This window comes from Panthera leo, chromosome E1 (assembly GCF_018350215.1).
Source record: "Panthera leo isolate Ple1 chromosome E1, P.leo_Ple1_pat1.1, whole genome shotgun sequence".
NCBI classification, from domain to species: domain Eukaryota; kingdom Metazoa; phylum Chordata; class Mammalia; order Carnivora; family Felidae; genus Panthera; species Panthera leo.
Window position 1 is genome coordinate 53540760 of NC_056692.1, and position 15738 is coordinate 53556497.

The 15738-nt window shown below is 49.1% G+C and overlaps 2 protein-coding genes across 15 annotated transcripts in view; one reads left to right on the plus strand and one right to left on the minus strand.

Annotated features, from left to right (window-relative positions):
* Positions 1 to 2328, minus strand: part of FAM104A (family with sequence similarity 104 member A) — a 17186-nt gene extending 14858 nt beyond the window's left edge. For 3 of the 8 annotated variants that reach the window (XM_042917568.1, XM_042917564.1, XM_042917563.1), the window contains exon 1: positions 2019 to 2328. In XM_042917568.1, the coding sequence (XP_042773502.1) occupies positions 2019 to 2239 (221 nt within the window). In that variant the 5' untranslated portion in view covers positions 2240 to 2328. The other 5 variants (XM_042917577.1, XM_042917572.1, XM_042917570.1 and 2 more) reach the window with 4 other exon arrangements.
* The window catches only part of CE1H17orf80 (chromosome E1 C17orf80 homolog), a 13525-nt gene extending 405 nt beyond the window's left edge, over positions 1 to 13120 (plus strand). Inside the window, exons 1-7 of one of the 7 annotated variants that reach the window (XR_006196825.1) lie at positions 2338 to 2445; positions 3210 to 3312; positions 4986 to 6482; positions 10999 to 11106; positions 11669 to 11773; positions 12016 to 12314; positions 12955 to 13120. Coding sequence is in view for 2 of the 7 variants with exons in the window: in XM_042917556.1 (XP_042773490.1) it covers positions 5012 to 6482; positions 10999 to 11106; positions 11669 to 11773; positions 12955 to 12977 (1707 nt within the window). In the remaining 5 variants the exon portion in view is untranslated. Of the gene's footprint in view, positions 1 to 2337; positions 2446 to 2507; positions 2660 to 2755; positions 2965 to 3209; positions 3313 to 4985; positions 6483 to 10998; positions 11107 to 11668; positions 11774 to 12015; positions 12315 to 12954 lie in introns of those variants that run through there. The other 6 variants (XR_006196824.1, XR_006196826.1, XR_006196827.1 and 3 more) reach the window with 6 other exon arrangements.
* Positions 13121 to 15738: the final 2618 nt, after the last annotated feature.

A 15738-nucleotide genomic window follows, 5' to 3' on the forward strand; every position in this document is an offset into this window, starting at 1 on the left:
ACTGAGCAGAGAAGAAATCTCAAGAGGGGCGCCTGGGTGGCTCAGTCGGTTAAGTGCCTGAGGCTTGATTTCGGCTCAGGTCATGATCTCACAGTTGGGGAGTCTGAGTCCTGCATCACTTCAGGCTCTGCTCTGCTAGTCCAGAGCCTGCTTGAGATTCTCTATCTTTCCCCCTCTCTCAAAATAAACAAACAAAGTTTAAAAAGAAGAAGCAGCAGGAGGAGGAGGAGGAATCTTGAGTATGGAAACTAGTGTTTTTCAAACTTTTTTTTTTTTTTTTTTTTAAGTAACAGAACCCTTTCTTTCTGTTGGCAAAAATACCTCAATACATACGAGACAAAGGACCTGTTTTGGTTAAAGTGGGGGTTTTCTTGACCTACATCCACCCTCAATGGCTATCCCAGTGTATTTTATAACAGTCTGAAAAACCACCATCTCAGACCAACGCTTCATCCAGAAACTGGACTTGGGAGATATTATGATAGCGGGAGCTGGCGGAATTGGTACATGAAACATGGGGTGACAAGGAGGTAAGAAACCCCCGTCCAAATCAAATGGTTTCTTTTATGGCAACGAAGCCAGCAGTATAAACGGGCTGAGATTATTTGTGTACCAGGTAAAAGAAATCGGCTACCAGTATAAGCACATTTAAATCTGCATACGACAATGGATAAAGGGAATCTTTCTGCAGGAAATACTGAGGCTTTTCCAGATATGAGACATCACAGGAGCCTATGTTTCTAATTCCAACAGCAAGTTGGTCATCGGGCCCCTAGTTTCAAATTTAGACCATTCTTGTTCTCTATACAAGCAGCCTTTGTGCCCCACTCACTGTGTACCCAAATCAACAATCCAGTGCAGAAGTATGGGCGACCCTAGATTCTCACTATTAGACCAAACAACCTCAAGATGCTTTCCAGAATCTTAATCCCTGAACTGACCATCCCCCAGAGCAGGATCCTCGTGGAAAGACTGCCCAGTACGATCAGAGCCAATGAAAACACAGAACGAGAAAACATCCAGCATAACCTACCGAGGCAATCCTATTGGCCTCAGCCGAGCTTCACTGAAAGTACTGTGAAGTAATGAAAAGAGCAGCGAACCTGGAAAGACTGGGGTAAACCTGCTGAGCTCCCTGAAGGTTTCCTTATCAGAAAAATGGAAGTGTAGGACTTGGTGATCTCTAGGTTTTCCACAAAGGGACTTTTCTGATCTGAAGGAAAACTGCTCCGCTTCATCTGGGGTTCCCAATCCCAACTTTCTCCTTCCCAACTGTCTTACAGGGCGTAAGAAGGAGGAAAGAAAGACAAAGAAATTGCAGTTTGATCGGGACTCTATTCTGTACACGTCAAGCAAGCATAGCACCCCTAGGTCAAAACCCAGGTCCTGAGGTCAAGGTTCACTGGAAAGTAGAGCATCGCCATATAATCCTACCTCCCGCCTTCGGAGTCAAACGGCTCCGCGTCCAAACAGTTTAGAATCCTGCCTGTTTATGCTATAAGCCACTTTGGTCATCTGCCCTCCTATGTTCACAACCGTCCGGGGCACAAATTCTAGTATCTATCCCAACCCTTCCCCACTGCAGAGCTAAACCCCATCCTTTCTGACCTTGGGGAGACGGCAGCTCCCAGCCTCGGTCCCTCAAAGACGTCCTAGGGGCTCCCTCTCAAAGATCAGACATTCCTCCCATCCCCCCACCCTCCTAAATTTAGGACAGGAAAGCTTCAGGGCCACTGTCTCTCTTCCGGGACCGTTCAGACTGCATTCCAAGTAGGAAAATACAAGAGGGAAAAAGACGGGGTTGGGGGGACACTTGGACCCTGGCGAGTCACTCCTCCAGCACCTCAGAGACCAGGTACCCGACCACTCGCGCATCCTTCTCTCCCCTCCCCGGGGCCGTAGGGCGCCCAGATGGAGACCCACAGGGCCCACGCTTGCTCGGACCCCCGCTTCGCGTGCTCCCTCGGCCCCAGCCCCCAGAGAGGGGCTGGGAAGGAAGGAGGTCCCTGCGGTCTCACCTGGGGCGGAGGCGCTCGCTCATGGCAGCCGGTGGAGGGGAGCGACGCGGCGCCGCTCCGCGAGCTGAGGGAACAGAGGGTGTTGTGTTCCGGCGGCCGCCACGCCCACCCCCTCGGGCCTTGGCTCTCGCCGCGGCGCGGGTGGACGCTGCCGGCGGTGAGTACCCCTCGGTGGGACCCGTACCACCGCTACTTCCGGCGTCTGCTCCGCGCCCCCCCATGTCGCAGCCGCCGTGGTACCGCCCTCTCGAGACTGCGCAGTGGCGCGACGGCGGCCGCGCCGACCGGTAACCCCGCCCACGGGAAGAGGCGGGCTCCGAGTGGGGAGGAGCGCCTAGGAGCTTCTGGGAGAGAGGACCTCATGAGAAGGCGGCCCGAGCTTTCGCCTGTTCGCAGCCGAAAAGTGACGGCATATAAGTCAAGCCAGGTTTAAATTAATTTAAATTATTTCATAATAATACGATACAGGTACTTAAGTTAAGCACCTATGAGCTAACAGTTTTGTAGAAACATAGCTGAGAAGCATCAGGCAGTGGCGCAGACGGCCTGCGGCGGGTCCCCGACAGGGAGTTGGGAAGCTGCTGGAGGGCTGCGCTGGGGGGCTTGTCGCGGGGGCTTCCGGGACTTTCACACCTGGTTAGGTAAGGACGCTGCTCTGGGCTAATTGCGGCGGGTCGGGCTTTGTCCTAGTGCCCACGCCCTGTGTCTGGGGGTCAGGGGAGGGGGCTTCCCGAGGAGAGAGGGGAGTCGATCGGGTGGCGGGCCAGCCGTGGGGGGGCTTCCGGGGCCTCAGGATGAACCTCCTCCGCGTCCCTGCGGCTCCGGCTGAGGCTGCAGTGGAGGCCGGCCCGAAGCCGCTAGCTTCCCCACGGCCCCCGCCCACTCCGCGGGAAGCGGCGGCTCGGCTTCCGGAAAGAGTGCCGGAGCTGGGAGGAGGGCGGGCCAGGTACCGCGGCTCAGGGGTGGAGTGGGGTGGGGGTGGGGGCGGTTGGCACAAGTCCGACCGGCCCTGCGCCCGACCGGCGTGCGCGACTTTAACTGGTTTCCGGAACACGGAGAGAGACCTGCGCTGCGAGTTGGCTGTACTCGGTTCAGTGCCGCACCACATTCATTCACTGAGTGTGCTGTCGAGTTACTTTTCCGATTGTGTCTTGCGCTGGCTGATAATTAAAATCGAGTTTCTTTCGCCAGACCCAGGAGCTGCGATCGTGAGGCATGGAGATCCAAAAGAAACAACCACAAAATTAGCATCCTTCTGGGGAACCGCCTGTAAGAAAGTATTTAGGCACCCACGGTAAGACGTTACCACGAGAGGGTGCAGGATCTTCCTAGTAGGACTGAGTGTGGCGGAGTACTGTAGGGGCAGACACGTCTAAGAGGTCCCAAGCCTCTTCTGAAGTTATTAGCCTAAGGCCCGTGGACTGGCTCCAATTGTGGCTATTTTTATAAGTCAACGGCTCAAAAGTTTGATTATATTGTCAGAGGGGTACCTCCAAAGTCAGAATGATTACTGTAATCAGAAACAGTTTTGTTTTGCCTGAGTTTACATAGGATCCTAAATGGCCAGGATTATGTCTGTTTATCTTGTAAATGGTTTCAGTGTCACTCTTTGACTTAAGTAGTAGTTAGAAGGTATTCAGTCACAGTGATTTATGATAGCGTTTGCATGTTGACATTTAGAGAAAAAATTCATTCAACAAATACCATATGCCCAGCACGGTGCTCAAAGAGGTACAAGTGATACATGGTATTACTTCTTTTTCATGTTCTTACCTGGTATGAATATCACAAAGGTTTCAAACTAAATGAATTTGCTGGCAGTCCATACGCTACAAACCGTGAATGAAAAACTGGGGACCATGTTCCCTCCACCTATATATTAGTGCATCGCACACACTTTTTTTTTGAGAGAGTGCGTGCACATGAGTGTGAGCAGGAGAGGGACAGAGAGAGTGAGAGAGAGAATCTTAAGCAGGCTCCACGCTCACCATGAAGCCCAGCATGGGGCTCAGTCCCACAAACGTGGGATCGTGACCTGAGCTGAAATCAAGAGTAGGATGCTCAACCGACTGAGCGAACCAGGCACGCCCACATGCTTTTATATATGTGTGTATGGGTGTACATGTGTTTTACTAATATGGGAAGTGTTAGTACAGCTTTATTTCTCATGCTGAAAGCCTGGAAGTTCTAATATTTTCTTCTTGCACCTCTGTGGATCTTCCATACACCACTTGGAAAACATGACTCTAGTCAACAGCCTTCAGATCTTGGCCTGAATTCACCATTCTTTCCTTAAGTGGTATATTTAAGGGCTTCAAACAATTTTTTTATACTGGTGTAATACCCAGTTGACTTGCTGTAACTTTAAATAGCAAACATTTTAATCTGACTGCTAGTTTGGACAACTTTTTCTTCCGGTAACCGTTATTTATTAGGTTTAAGTCTTTTAGCTTTTCTCAGTTACTAGTTAGGGATGTAAAACCTCTTTGATTGTCTTTTACTGATGATTGGTTGCTAGAAGACTTTAAGAAATGTATAATGCCAAGCATAAATGGAGCCAGGAGTATTTATCTTAAAACCAACTATGTCTTCTGTTTCCTATTTCTGTAAGAAAATGAAAACATTTTTTTTTTTAAACGTTTATTTATTTTTGAGACAGAGAGAGACAGAGCATGAACGGGGGAGGGTCAGAGAGAGGGAGACACAGAATCTGAAACAGGCTCCAGGCTCTGAGCTGTCAGCACAGAGCCCGACGCAGGGCTCGAACTCACGGACCACGAGATCATGACCTGAGCCGAAGTCGGCCGCTTAACCGACTGAGCCACCCAGGCTCCCCGAAAACATATTTTTTTTAACAATTTCCTTTGACCTGGGTTCTTCCAAATGAAAGGTACACATGTAAATGAAATATTAGTATTTACTTTACAAACTATGTGCCCCTCATAATCTCCCATTTATCTTTTTCAGGAATAAGAGAGTGATACTCTGCCAGGATGGAAGTGTGTCCTTACTGTAAGAAGCCATTTAAACGATTAAAATCCCACTTGCCACACTGTAAGATGATAAGGCCGACTGTACCCGCTGATCACAAAGCTTGTCAGTCCAAGCTAGCTACACGCCCACATGCTACAAGCAGGAAAAGACCAATCACAGATTTAAATAACACTACAGAGAGAGAGTTAGAGACCAGGAGTGAAAAAAGAAATACCAAGTTGGTAAAGGACAAACCAGAACGGACAGTGAAGTCTTTTCCACTACCGGCCGTTGGTTTAGAAAGAGCAAGTAACACAAAGGCAGATGAATACCTCAAGAATCGAGTTCAGTGCTCCCTCAAAATGCTAAAAGATACTGAACCAAAGGTTGCTTTCCAGGGAGAAGCCAAGGCTCAGTTTTATGCATCACAAAATACCACTCCTAACAAAGAACTTCCCAAAGATTTGCCTCCATCAGGGGAGAGTAGAAGTAAGCTTTCAGAAACCAAAGCATCTTTACCTCTTGGCCCAGTAGAACCTTCTTCATCAAATCAAGATAGAAAACCTTCAGCCTTACCCAGTGATGTACAGACCACTTCTCCTGATTTAAGATTGGACAAAATTGATCCCCCAAGACAGAAGCTTCTAGTAAAGTTAGTAGGTACAGCTAATGGTGATTATCGTAGTTCTCCCATGAATCTCCATCATGGGATTGAAAGAGTAAGAACATCCTTGTCAAGCAATGAGACAGAGTCGAAGGCCAGGGACCACCTCTCAGAAGTCTCTAGTGATGTTAGAGACCCTGAGATTCAAGAAAAGAGAATGGAATCACAATTTTTAAATTTTAAAGTTAGCCCATTAGGTGAAATCCACGTCAGGGAGAACCAAGGAGAAGGACTTGACCTTGGAGTGGAGGCACGTGGGAGCACAGGAAGTGCAGAGAAAAGTGTATCTGTGACAGACACGCAGGAACGGGCAAAGAACTTCAGTGGTGGTGATTCGGCCACAGAGAAGAAATGTCGAGACGAAGGTCCCGATTTAAATTCGTTCACTCCAAGGGAGACGACTTGCGGTGAGCTACTTTCTGTATCACAGTCGTATAATCAAAATCTGGCCTCTCTGGCTGTCCGATTTTTTCAAGAAGAGAAAGCAGCTGCCTGCAGTCCTCACCGAGTCCCTGATGTGAAGGTGTTCACAGAGCGTAGTGAGCGAGCTCCTCTGCCGCATGGACCCGGCTGTGGGCCCCAGGCGTCACGACCTGGGTGCCAGCAGCCTTCACATTCAGTCCTGCTCCACGCCTCTGACAGCCCCTTCAGTCAGGTGGGCGCTGCTGGCAGGAAGGGCCTCTCAAGCTCCCTGGGCCTGGAGTGGTTTCCAGAGCTCTATCCTGGTTATCTTGGACTGGGGGTGTTGCCAGGGAAGCCCCAGTATTGGACTGCAGTGGCCCAGAAGCCTCAGCTCATCAGTCCCCAGGGGGAGAGACTCTCACAAGGTAAGCGTGCTCGTTTTCAAGGACCCTCCAGCCCCTCCGAACAGCTCTGTGCCTTTTGCCTTAATCAGGTTCAGAACACTCCTGCTTTCTCTCAGCTGACTGGTACCCAGGCGTTCCAGTATGCCAGACTCAATCGTGGTTCTGAAAACACTCATTCTTGCTCTAGAGTGCTTTACCACTCTCCCTTCCCCTGCACCCAGAGTTGACGGTTGGACTAGGCCAGGCTGGCTGGTGGCATTGATGACTCGAGTTTCCCCACTGGGCGGGGGCATGGCCAGTGGATATGGGGCAGGGATTCAAACTGTCTTGAGAGACTGGGTGAGAGGTTAGGGAAGGAGAGAGGACTGTGAGGGGGTCTCCCCAGAAGCTGTCCAGAGGCTCCTTGCCCGTGCCCAGAATGGGTTAAGTGGCCCCACAGAGCCAGGAAATTCTGGCATTTCGGGGATCCTCACTTCTTCCTGCAGAACCTTACTTTTAGTTATCGGACTGCCTCTCTAATTACAATATGTAACGTTTCTTCATTTTCCTCATCGGAGAGCTTTAGATTTTTTTCTTTCAAGGTTTTCTAGAAGCATAGTTCATTTTTTTATTTTAATTTTTTTAAGTTGATTTGTTTTTGAGAGAGACAGAGTGAGAGGGGGAGGGGCGGAGAGCGAGAATCCCAAGCAGGCTCCGCACCACCCATTCGAAGCCTGATGTGAGGCTCGAACTCAAAAACCATATCATGACCCGAGCCGAAACCAAGAGTCAGATGGTCAATTGACTGAGCCACCCAGGCGCCCATGGCAGCACAGGTAGTTTAACGTAGCATCCACCTCTGGGGTGTGTGTGTGTGTGTGTGTGTGTGTGTGTGTGTGTGTAGTATTCATTGGTGCTTTTAGGTTGGACAGGAGACTTGTAGCAAGTCAGAATACCTTTGCACCTGAAAATCCTGTAACCTCTTCCTAGACACGTGTTTTCCCTCTCTGGTATATTTTGTAAATTATTACGTACTCACCAAACCCCAGGTTGTCCGGTGTGAAAAAGCATTTTCTTTTGTATGGTCATTATTCCTTTCTAAAGGTTTCAAAGCGGAAGTATATCAAGTGAAGCGTAGTGCTAGCTAAAGCTACAATTTTCTTCCACCCGCTGTACAAACACTCCTAACATCAGGCGCTCCCTACAAAGTTGTAGTCTTATCTCAAGGCCAAAGCTGTGCTCGCAAGCCCCTTTTCCATGTTAGTACAGAAATGATATTAACGTCTGAGTTTGTTGATCTCAGAGTGCCTCTTCCATCCATTTTCTTACTATGGCCCCGCCACTCTGAGAGGTGGGCAGTGATCTGTATCTCTGCTTTGCAGGTGATAAAACAGACACAGAGAGAACATGTGACTTGTCCAAGGTCAGGTTGCTGTAAACGGCAGAGCTGCCAGGAGAACACAGTCTCTTCAGACCAGGTTTCACCCTTTCCACCAAACCGTGTTGCAGAAAGTGCACCAGAACCAGAAACACGGGGGTCGGTCAGCTGTCTCTACTTCCTTGTGGTTGGCATCACGTAGGCACGCGCACAGCCCGTGGCAAATCTCTCTGGCAAGTAGGACTTCTCTAGTTCCTGTGCTGTCTCTTACAGTGCTGAGGAGAGTCTCTGGTGCACCCACTTCTCATTTTAGAGGGAAAGGGGAGGAGACTGACATTGGTCAGATGGTGACTGGATCAGCCTCTGCTAGGTACATGACTACCTCATTCAACCCTCATGACAACTCAGGTGACTGTCAGTGACGTCCCCGTCCCACCGTCTTTTATGGGCGAAGAACCTGAGCCCCGGACATCTTTTATTTATTTATCTATTACGTTGAGAAAGAGGGAGAGGGAGAGAGAGAAACTCAAGCAGTCTCCACGCTGAGCATGGCTGATGCGGGGCTCCAGCTCACGACCATGAGATCATGGCCTGAGCCACTCGGGTGCTCCATGACCCCCAGACATCTCAAGTGACTTGCCCATGTTCATCCAGTGAGTGGTGGTCGGAATTCAAGTCTGGATCCATCTGACTTATCTACCCCTGGTCTTCGTACTGTGCACTGGGCTTACCATTCGGGGCAGTTAGTGGTCGGTGTCAGTTTTGATGTAAGTTATCCGTTGACATGCTCATTTTAGTGGGTCCCAAGAATATAGTGATAAGAATAAGGTAAGGGCTACATACAGTGACTAATCGGACCACCTGGCTTGCTTGTGAGATTGAATATGGGGGAAAAAATACAAGGTTTTTGTCAACAAGAGTTTCTCCAGAAGAGTGGTGAGGAGCTGTTTTGTTCCCTCGTATTGGTCCCGGTCTACAGTACCGTCACTAGCTTGGGCAGACTGGTGGCTCTGAGGACACGGCTGAGTCGGGTTTCTGTAAGTCAGGAACGAGAAGTAGGCTTACTTATGGAGCTCGGCAGCATTAGATGCCGAGCCGTCTTGTGAGGTTTAGTGAGAAGGATTTTCACGGAGTTACTACCCCAAAAAAGTAGTTTTCCCAGCATTAGAGAAAATAGACTTTAGAAGTTCAAGATTCAAATCTCGGGAGACTGAGCAAGGACAAGTGGCTGACAGTCCTCAGCAAAGAAACTGGAATTGGTTTCCTTTGTTCAAAGGAAAGCCTTGTGAGCACTTCGCTGGGGTGCTTGGCTGAGCCCTGGCCAGATGTCTGTGCCTTGGCTTCTGGGACTGAGAGTTGAAGAGCTCTAGGCCCAAATCACGACAACCTGATGATCCCATATAGGATTAAAGATTCTTAGATCTCATCCCTAAAGACTGATTCTGAAGTCAGATCTAAGAATCAGATTTCCAAACGTTTCCAAAGTTAAGAGTACTGCAGGTGTTGGGAAGGCCACTGGCAGCCGGGAGGGGGGCACTCAGACCCTGTAGGGGGTGTTGGCAAACAGATGGTGGGGGAGGGAGGAGGAGGTTTGAATAAAACAGTTCCTAGAAATTGGCCGGTGGGGATAGCAGAAAGTAAAATAGGGAAACCTGATAGGGTCATGGGTTTTCGGAGACCCAGAAACAACTTCGTAAGCCTCTTCTCTCATCTTTAAACAGTGTTTCCGCCAATAGGGTGTCCGAGTGACCTGTTTGAGATGGGACACATGTGACGAAGGGGCTCAGAATAGTTAGGATCAGAGCAGAGCAGGAATATGACACGTCAGGATTAGATCTTCTAATAGCCAGAGGCGGCCATGTGAGGGGACATGTGACAACAGCCAGAGACTGGAGGGGGCCGGGGGGAGTCAGGTCACAGGTCTGGAATTCCAGCCAGGTCAGAGGGGTGATAGGAGATGTTAGAGGTACCAGGGATGGTTCCAGCATTTATGTTAGAGAGTGGAACCGCTGTCACTGGGTTTGGGATAATAAGGATGTCTACACTGGCAGTGGGTCCAGGACAGTGTCTAGAGATGGCAGTGGAGCCAGGCCAAGAGGGGTATAGATCAGAACCCGGGGCCCCTGGACGACGGGAAGGACGACACTAAAGAAACTCTTCACCACCTCCGTGGGTTCTGAGCTGGCCTCTCCTGGACCTCGGGCTGCTTTTGTATCCCAGCCCAGGGCCCGAACTGATGTCATTCACACAAGTTTGACCGAACCCTTAGTGGAGGAAATGGGCTACTGGCTGGAGAGGGGACAGAGTGGAGGGGCCGCCCCGTTCCTGACACGGCAGGGGAAGTGGTTTTACAATTGCAGTTGTCACAGAACTGCCTCTTCCCGTCTCTTTTCAAACTTTTTCCAAGAAGAATGGGTTGTGTCCTGCTTTGTTCTTTCAAGAGACTAATCTTCACCTTGTGAAATAATTTTCTGGGTAATTGCTTGAAAGCCAGTCTGGTTTGTCTCACTTAATATGATCATGTGGTTAGTATGTTTACCTCCGCAGCAACTTTTACCACATCTGCTAAACTTGTTGTAAATATTCCCTTGTTTACCCTTTCTCCCACTGAGCCAACCCAAGAGCAGAGAACCAGCAATAGTAGAGATTCCCCGCCTATCTTTAAACAGAAAAACAGGTGCAGGAAAGATGTAAATGGAGAGCATAAACCCTCCTTTCTGGTTTTACGTGAGTTATTCACATGTTGAACAGAACTGTTTGCTGTTAGCAGTGGGGCGATAGAGCACACGTGCTGACCCTAGTAGATATAGTGAGGAGTAGCAGTAGTTAGTATCATGGTAGAAAGTCCTGCCTTCTGCTAAAACATTGCAAGTGGTAGAAAACGTAGACAGTTCATTTCATTAAGCACATGCACATGGAAGGGCTGCAGGGTATATTCATCAGACCAAAAATGTAGCTAGATCCTGATCCCCAGGGGCTCCCTCAGCCTTTTGCAGAACCTCTTTCGGGGAATAAACCGCCTTGACTTTCAGCACTTAGTTCGCTGCAGCCCCGTACACAGTAATCCGGCTGTTTAGAGACCCTCCCCTCAGCCTGGCCCTGGGAACCCCGGGCACTGAGGATCGGGAAAGAGACCGAATCTAGATGAACTGTCACAGTGACTTCTGTTTGGAACCGTAGTTCCTTTGTTGGAAAGAAGCTCGACTGCTCTCAGGAGTTTGGGACCCCCGACCAGACTTACGCCCTCCAGCTTGTCTCTGATGAGGCTCTTGGGAGCTGTCCAGAAAGGTGAGCTGGAGTCATTGACTGTTGGGTTTTGTTGCTGGTTCCAAGCATTTGGAGAAGTTTCTCTTACTTTAGCCCTGATGGTTACAGCAAGGCTAAGGAAAAGAGAAAAAGAGACAAACGTGTAGGCCCCCTTCCCTTGGTCGGTCTGTTTTCACCGTGGAGTCTGACGTCAAAGCCAGTAGGAGAGCGGCTGCCATTACGGGCCAGCTTTCCTGTTTGTGATGTCTCCCCTGGCCACCCCCCCGCCATTTCTCCCCCGCTCGCCTGGATCGTCCCAAAGCCAGGAGGGCTCAACACCTCAAGTTCACCAGGCGTGTTAACCTGCCCACTCGAGATTCCGACCAAACTCCCAAAACAAGAGTAACTCAACTTGTTAAAATTAAGGTCTTCCACCTTTGGGCCTTTTCGTCTGTTTAAAAAAAAATACCCGTGTGGTGTTGGCGAGGATTCTGTGACTTCAATCCCATGGCCCAGGCCGACTGGGATAACTTGAATATCCGGCAGGTCGCGGCCCCCTAGTTCCAGTTCACCATGGCAACCAGACGTGTTTCTCTCCACACAGGCTGGGTCAGGTGCAGCACCACCGTGAGGAGTGGAGTTGGGGGCGTCACCATGCTCTTCGCGGGGTACTTCGTCCTCTGGTGCAGCTGGAGTTTCAGGCATCTGAGTAAGCTTTTTGATACTTTGAGCCTAAAATCACAGGCCTCGTCCCATTACCGGGACCTCCGGGGGATTCTCCGAATTACTTTGTTTTTGTTTTTGTTTTACAGTTTTGCGTTATCTGACACGGCCCAGTGACTGAGCCACTGCCTGAGGCTCTGGGGTTTTTTTTATTATGGGTTTTAGTTATAATGACCTTTATAAGATTGGACTAGACTTTACATGATTGCTCCTGTGCTCCCGTGTTAGGTTCTCCCTGGAGATCTGCTGGTCTTGTGCTTTGTCCTTAAAGCTGTTTGCCTGCCAGATCGGCGCCCTTCTTAATTCCCACCTGAGAACTGCCTTTCAGCATTGAAACCAAACAGTTTATACCCCAAGAGAGAAGGAGAAACAATACGGCGGTCAGTCTGGTGTGTGCGGGTCACAGGAGTCTTAGTTAACGTTACTTTCCGCATTGAGAACACAAGCATCCTTCTAGTTGATTTCAGCCTGCCTCAGGCCTTCACCAGGAGGACAGCGTCTGAACTCCACCTCTCTTTTCAGTTCAGGTTAACTTCTCTCATTTTTTTTACAGTACTGCTTTATAAAAATACATTTTTATAAGTAAAAACTTTTTAAAGACATTCTATATAGGAGGATATCCAAAGAGCCCAGCAGTTTTCCGCAATTAAAAAAGAGCCCAGACCCTTTCTGAAAACTTGGGGTGTAAAAGAACAAGATGACCGTGAACCCCAGTAGCATTCACAAATGGTCGGTAGGACTTCTAAAATACCAGCACTTGACTCTCATTGGAGGTTTTCACGCAGTCGGTGCCTAGGAGGCCGGAGAACAGGTCAAGCGGCAGCCGGACGCCTGCCCGCTGGTGGGGGGCTGGTAGGTGGGGTGTCACACACTCACAGGGAAGAGGAGGTTCCTCCTGGTCAGCCCTGCGCATGCGGAGACCCCCCAGCCCTCAGCTGCTTTCCCAGGGAAAAGGCCTCCCCGGAAAGGTTTACCTGTCTGAAAGGGCTCAGTTGGTTGACACCCGAGGTGGTTTTTCAGATCTCTGAAGAAAGCGGAGCAGAAGCTCCCGATGGCGCCTAAGACTTTATTTCTAAATGTGTGGAGTGATCTGCACAGGCAAGAGACAGAAACTGTCCTCGGGAGTGGCCTCCTGGCTTCTTACGGCTTCTCTCTGTTTATCCAAAGAGCTGCAGCGCTGGCGTAAGTAGTGACCCGGACACCACGTAAGAAAGCTCTGAGACTCGGGGAGCACGGCGAAGACCACTGCGGTGCGGATCGAGCGGTTTAGACTGGTATTTGGGGCAGGGAGAGGGCGTGAAAAGAATAAAGTTACTGGATTCTGAAACCATGATATTAGGAAGCCCGTCCCTTCACCGTGCACAGCCCTGCGTCTGTGTGGCCATGTCTTCGGCTGGCTCTCCAGAGTGACAGAATTCCTGAAAGCCTTCGGTCTGTTGGCCCCTTAAGGCTGATGGTGGTCAGGGAGGCAGGAAGATGACAGAGGTCATCACTGAAATTTTTAAAGAGTTATTTCTTAATTTGCAGTCAATAGTATCTCACTTTTAGATCTTTCTCCCTAAAAGTATTCTCTAAGCTTTGGCATTTTACAGTTGTTCTCTACGAGATACCAGGCTACATACGCCCTGATACAGGTTAGTATCTGAAGTGGCAGGAAATCTGCCTCCCATCGGGCCTTTTGGGGTCCTTGACACCTTGGCGGGTGTGAGAAACATAAAAGCAAAGTAAGGGGGATACAGAGTTGCAGGTGAGTCTGTGGAAAATCCTTAAATATATTTAAGCTGATGAAAATGAAATCGCACACTAAACAGAATCGTTGAAGCACTTTTTATACATCTTGAGTATAACAGCAAATGGTTTCTGTTTATCATCTCTTCCTGGAAACTTCAGAATCCCACCCCATCCCTTCCTGAGAACTTCAGTGAAACACTTGGACGTTCCTTTTACTTTGTCAGGGTTGTTGGGTTTTCCGGGTCTCTTCCCCCATCAGAATATTCAGTGTCTTTCTAAGTTTGTGACTTCTGCTTTGGTGGCTTCCTCACTTGGTTACTGACAGATAGAAAAGGCTTAGAGGAAACGTAATCCAGATTGTACAGAGAGCTGTTTCTCCAATCCCTTTTCCAACATGGGGGTTGATTATATATCATAGACGTGTTTATATCTACTTGTTTGTTTTATACACACACACACACACACACACACACGTATATTTTAGCTTTGCTTGGGATGTTCGCATGCCAAATACAGGAGGTTAGTCTCTTTTATCCCAGCTCTTTCAAAACTACAGAAAAAGCAGTGTGCTGTTCTGAGGCCAGCATTTATTTATTTGCACGTCTCTTCTTTCTCTCTTCTCAAAACTTGAATTCTGGCTCTATCTTCTGCTTTATCTGCCTTTTCTCTTCCCGGTCCCCTGTCTCTCTCCCCTTCTAATTATCCCCAGTGGGAGTAATTTAATCCCACATCAGTTTCTCCTGGTTGGGGAAAAGGTACACTAGAATTCCCCAAAAGGAAAAAATTCAGGGTTGAGAAGAGCATTTGTATTACTGAGGACTTCATTGGAATTTCAAAAACAGGATCCTTCCTTTCGAAAGGGCTTTGTGGCCATTCTTTGCAAATGTGCTTTAAGGGAGACACTTGGGTGGGGGATGCTCCCTGCACTTCCCCCTTTGTCCTTAGTCCAGGTCGGGAACAGTCAGGGAGTCAAGGTAGAAGAGAATGCTGCCTGCCAGTGATGCCCTCTTGCCCCAAACCCCTCAAGCAGCTGCGTGGTGGCCTGATCCAGCCCACTCCCTGTTTTGTAAATAAAGTCTTCCTGGAGCACAGCCCTGCTCCTTCTGTTAAGCGTGGTCTGGGGCAGCTTTTCTGCTCTGGTGGCAGAGCTGAGTAGTTACAGCAGAGACCACGTGGTTTGCAAAGCTGGAAGTGTGTGCTGACCCTGCCCTGGGGGAGCGGGACCCCCTTCCCGCCCCCCTCCCCCGCATTTGGAGTAGGTAAGGCCACGAGCCCCTGCATTTGGAGTGTTTGGAACGTGTAAGGCAACTTGGGATCCCTGCTCTAAGACAGTTTGGGTTAGGAAACATTTCAGTAGAAGCCTTTCTTGACCTAGAGGCTTAGTGCCCTGGTGCCACCCCCTGCTGTCCAAACACAGGTGCAGTGGTGGTCCCCAGGGGCTGGAGCCCCAAGACCTATTACCACTACTGTAAATAAGAGAGCGTCATTTGTCAGAATCAGAATGCTAGAACAGTGAAAACATTCTACTTAATTTATGTCACAGTAGGTATTTTACATCCCTGAAAATAAGTTCCTTAATGTGAAGAGCAAACTAAATGAACCAGCCGTCCTAGAGGGACAGCTAGCTGCTTCATTTTACCAAGTTGAAGATGAAGGTGGGATCCTGCACTAAAAAGATTTTTTAGTTTGACATGGCCAGCACCAAGAATCCTGACCCATGTGTAGGAAAGAAGAAAAGGGCTTAACTGATGCCTCTGAATTTGATACTGAGCATGGATTCCTTTTTTTTTTTTTTAATGTTTATTTTTGAGAGAGAGTGCGAGTGGGGGAGGGGCAGAGAGAGGGAGCTACAGAATCTGAAGCAAGTTCCAGGCCCTGAGCCATGAGCACAGCCCACCGCGGCGCTCGAACTCACAAACTGTGACATCATGACCTGAGCCGAAGTCGGATACTTAACCAGCCACCCAGGCTCCCCAGTACTGAGCGTGGATTCTTAAATGGTCCGGGAGACTTTGAAGAAGCCGTTAGTATCTCCAGATGCTGGAGTTCCTTGGTTTCTGGCCACTCGCATTTCTGCCATGTGGGGTGAGAGGGTGCTTGAAGACCTTTCATCAGGTCTTTTAACGATTTCCTCATAATGTTCCAAACAGTCTGAGTTGTTGAGGTCAGCAGAGAGCCGTCGATTCTTGTCCTAGATTCCGGTCCAGACAAAGTGCTTGA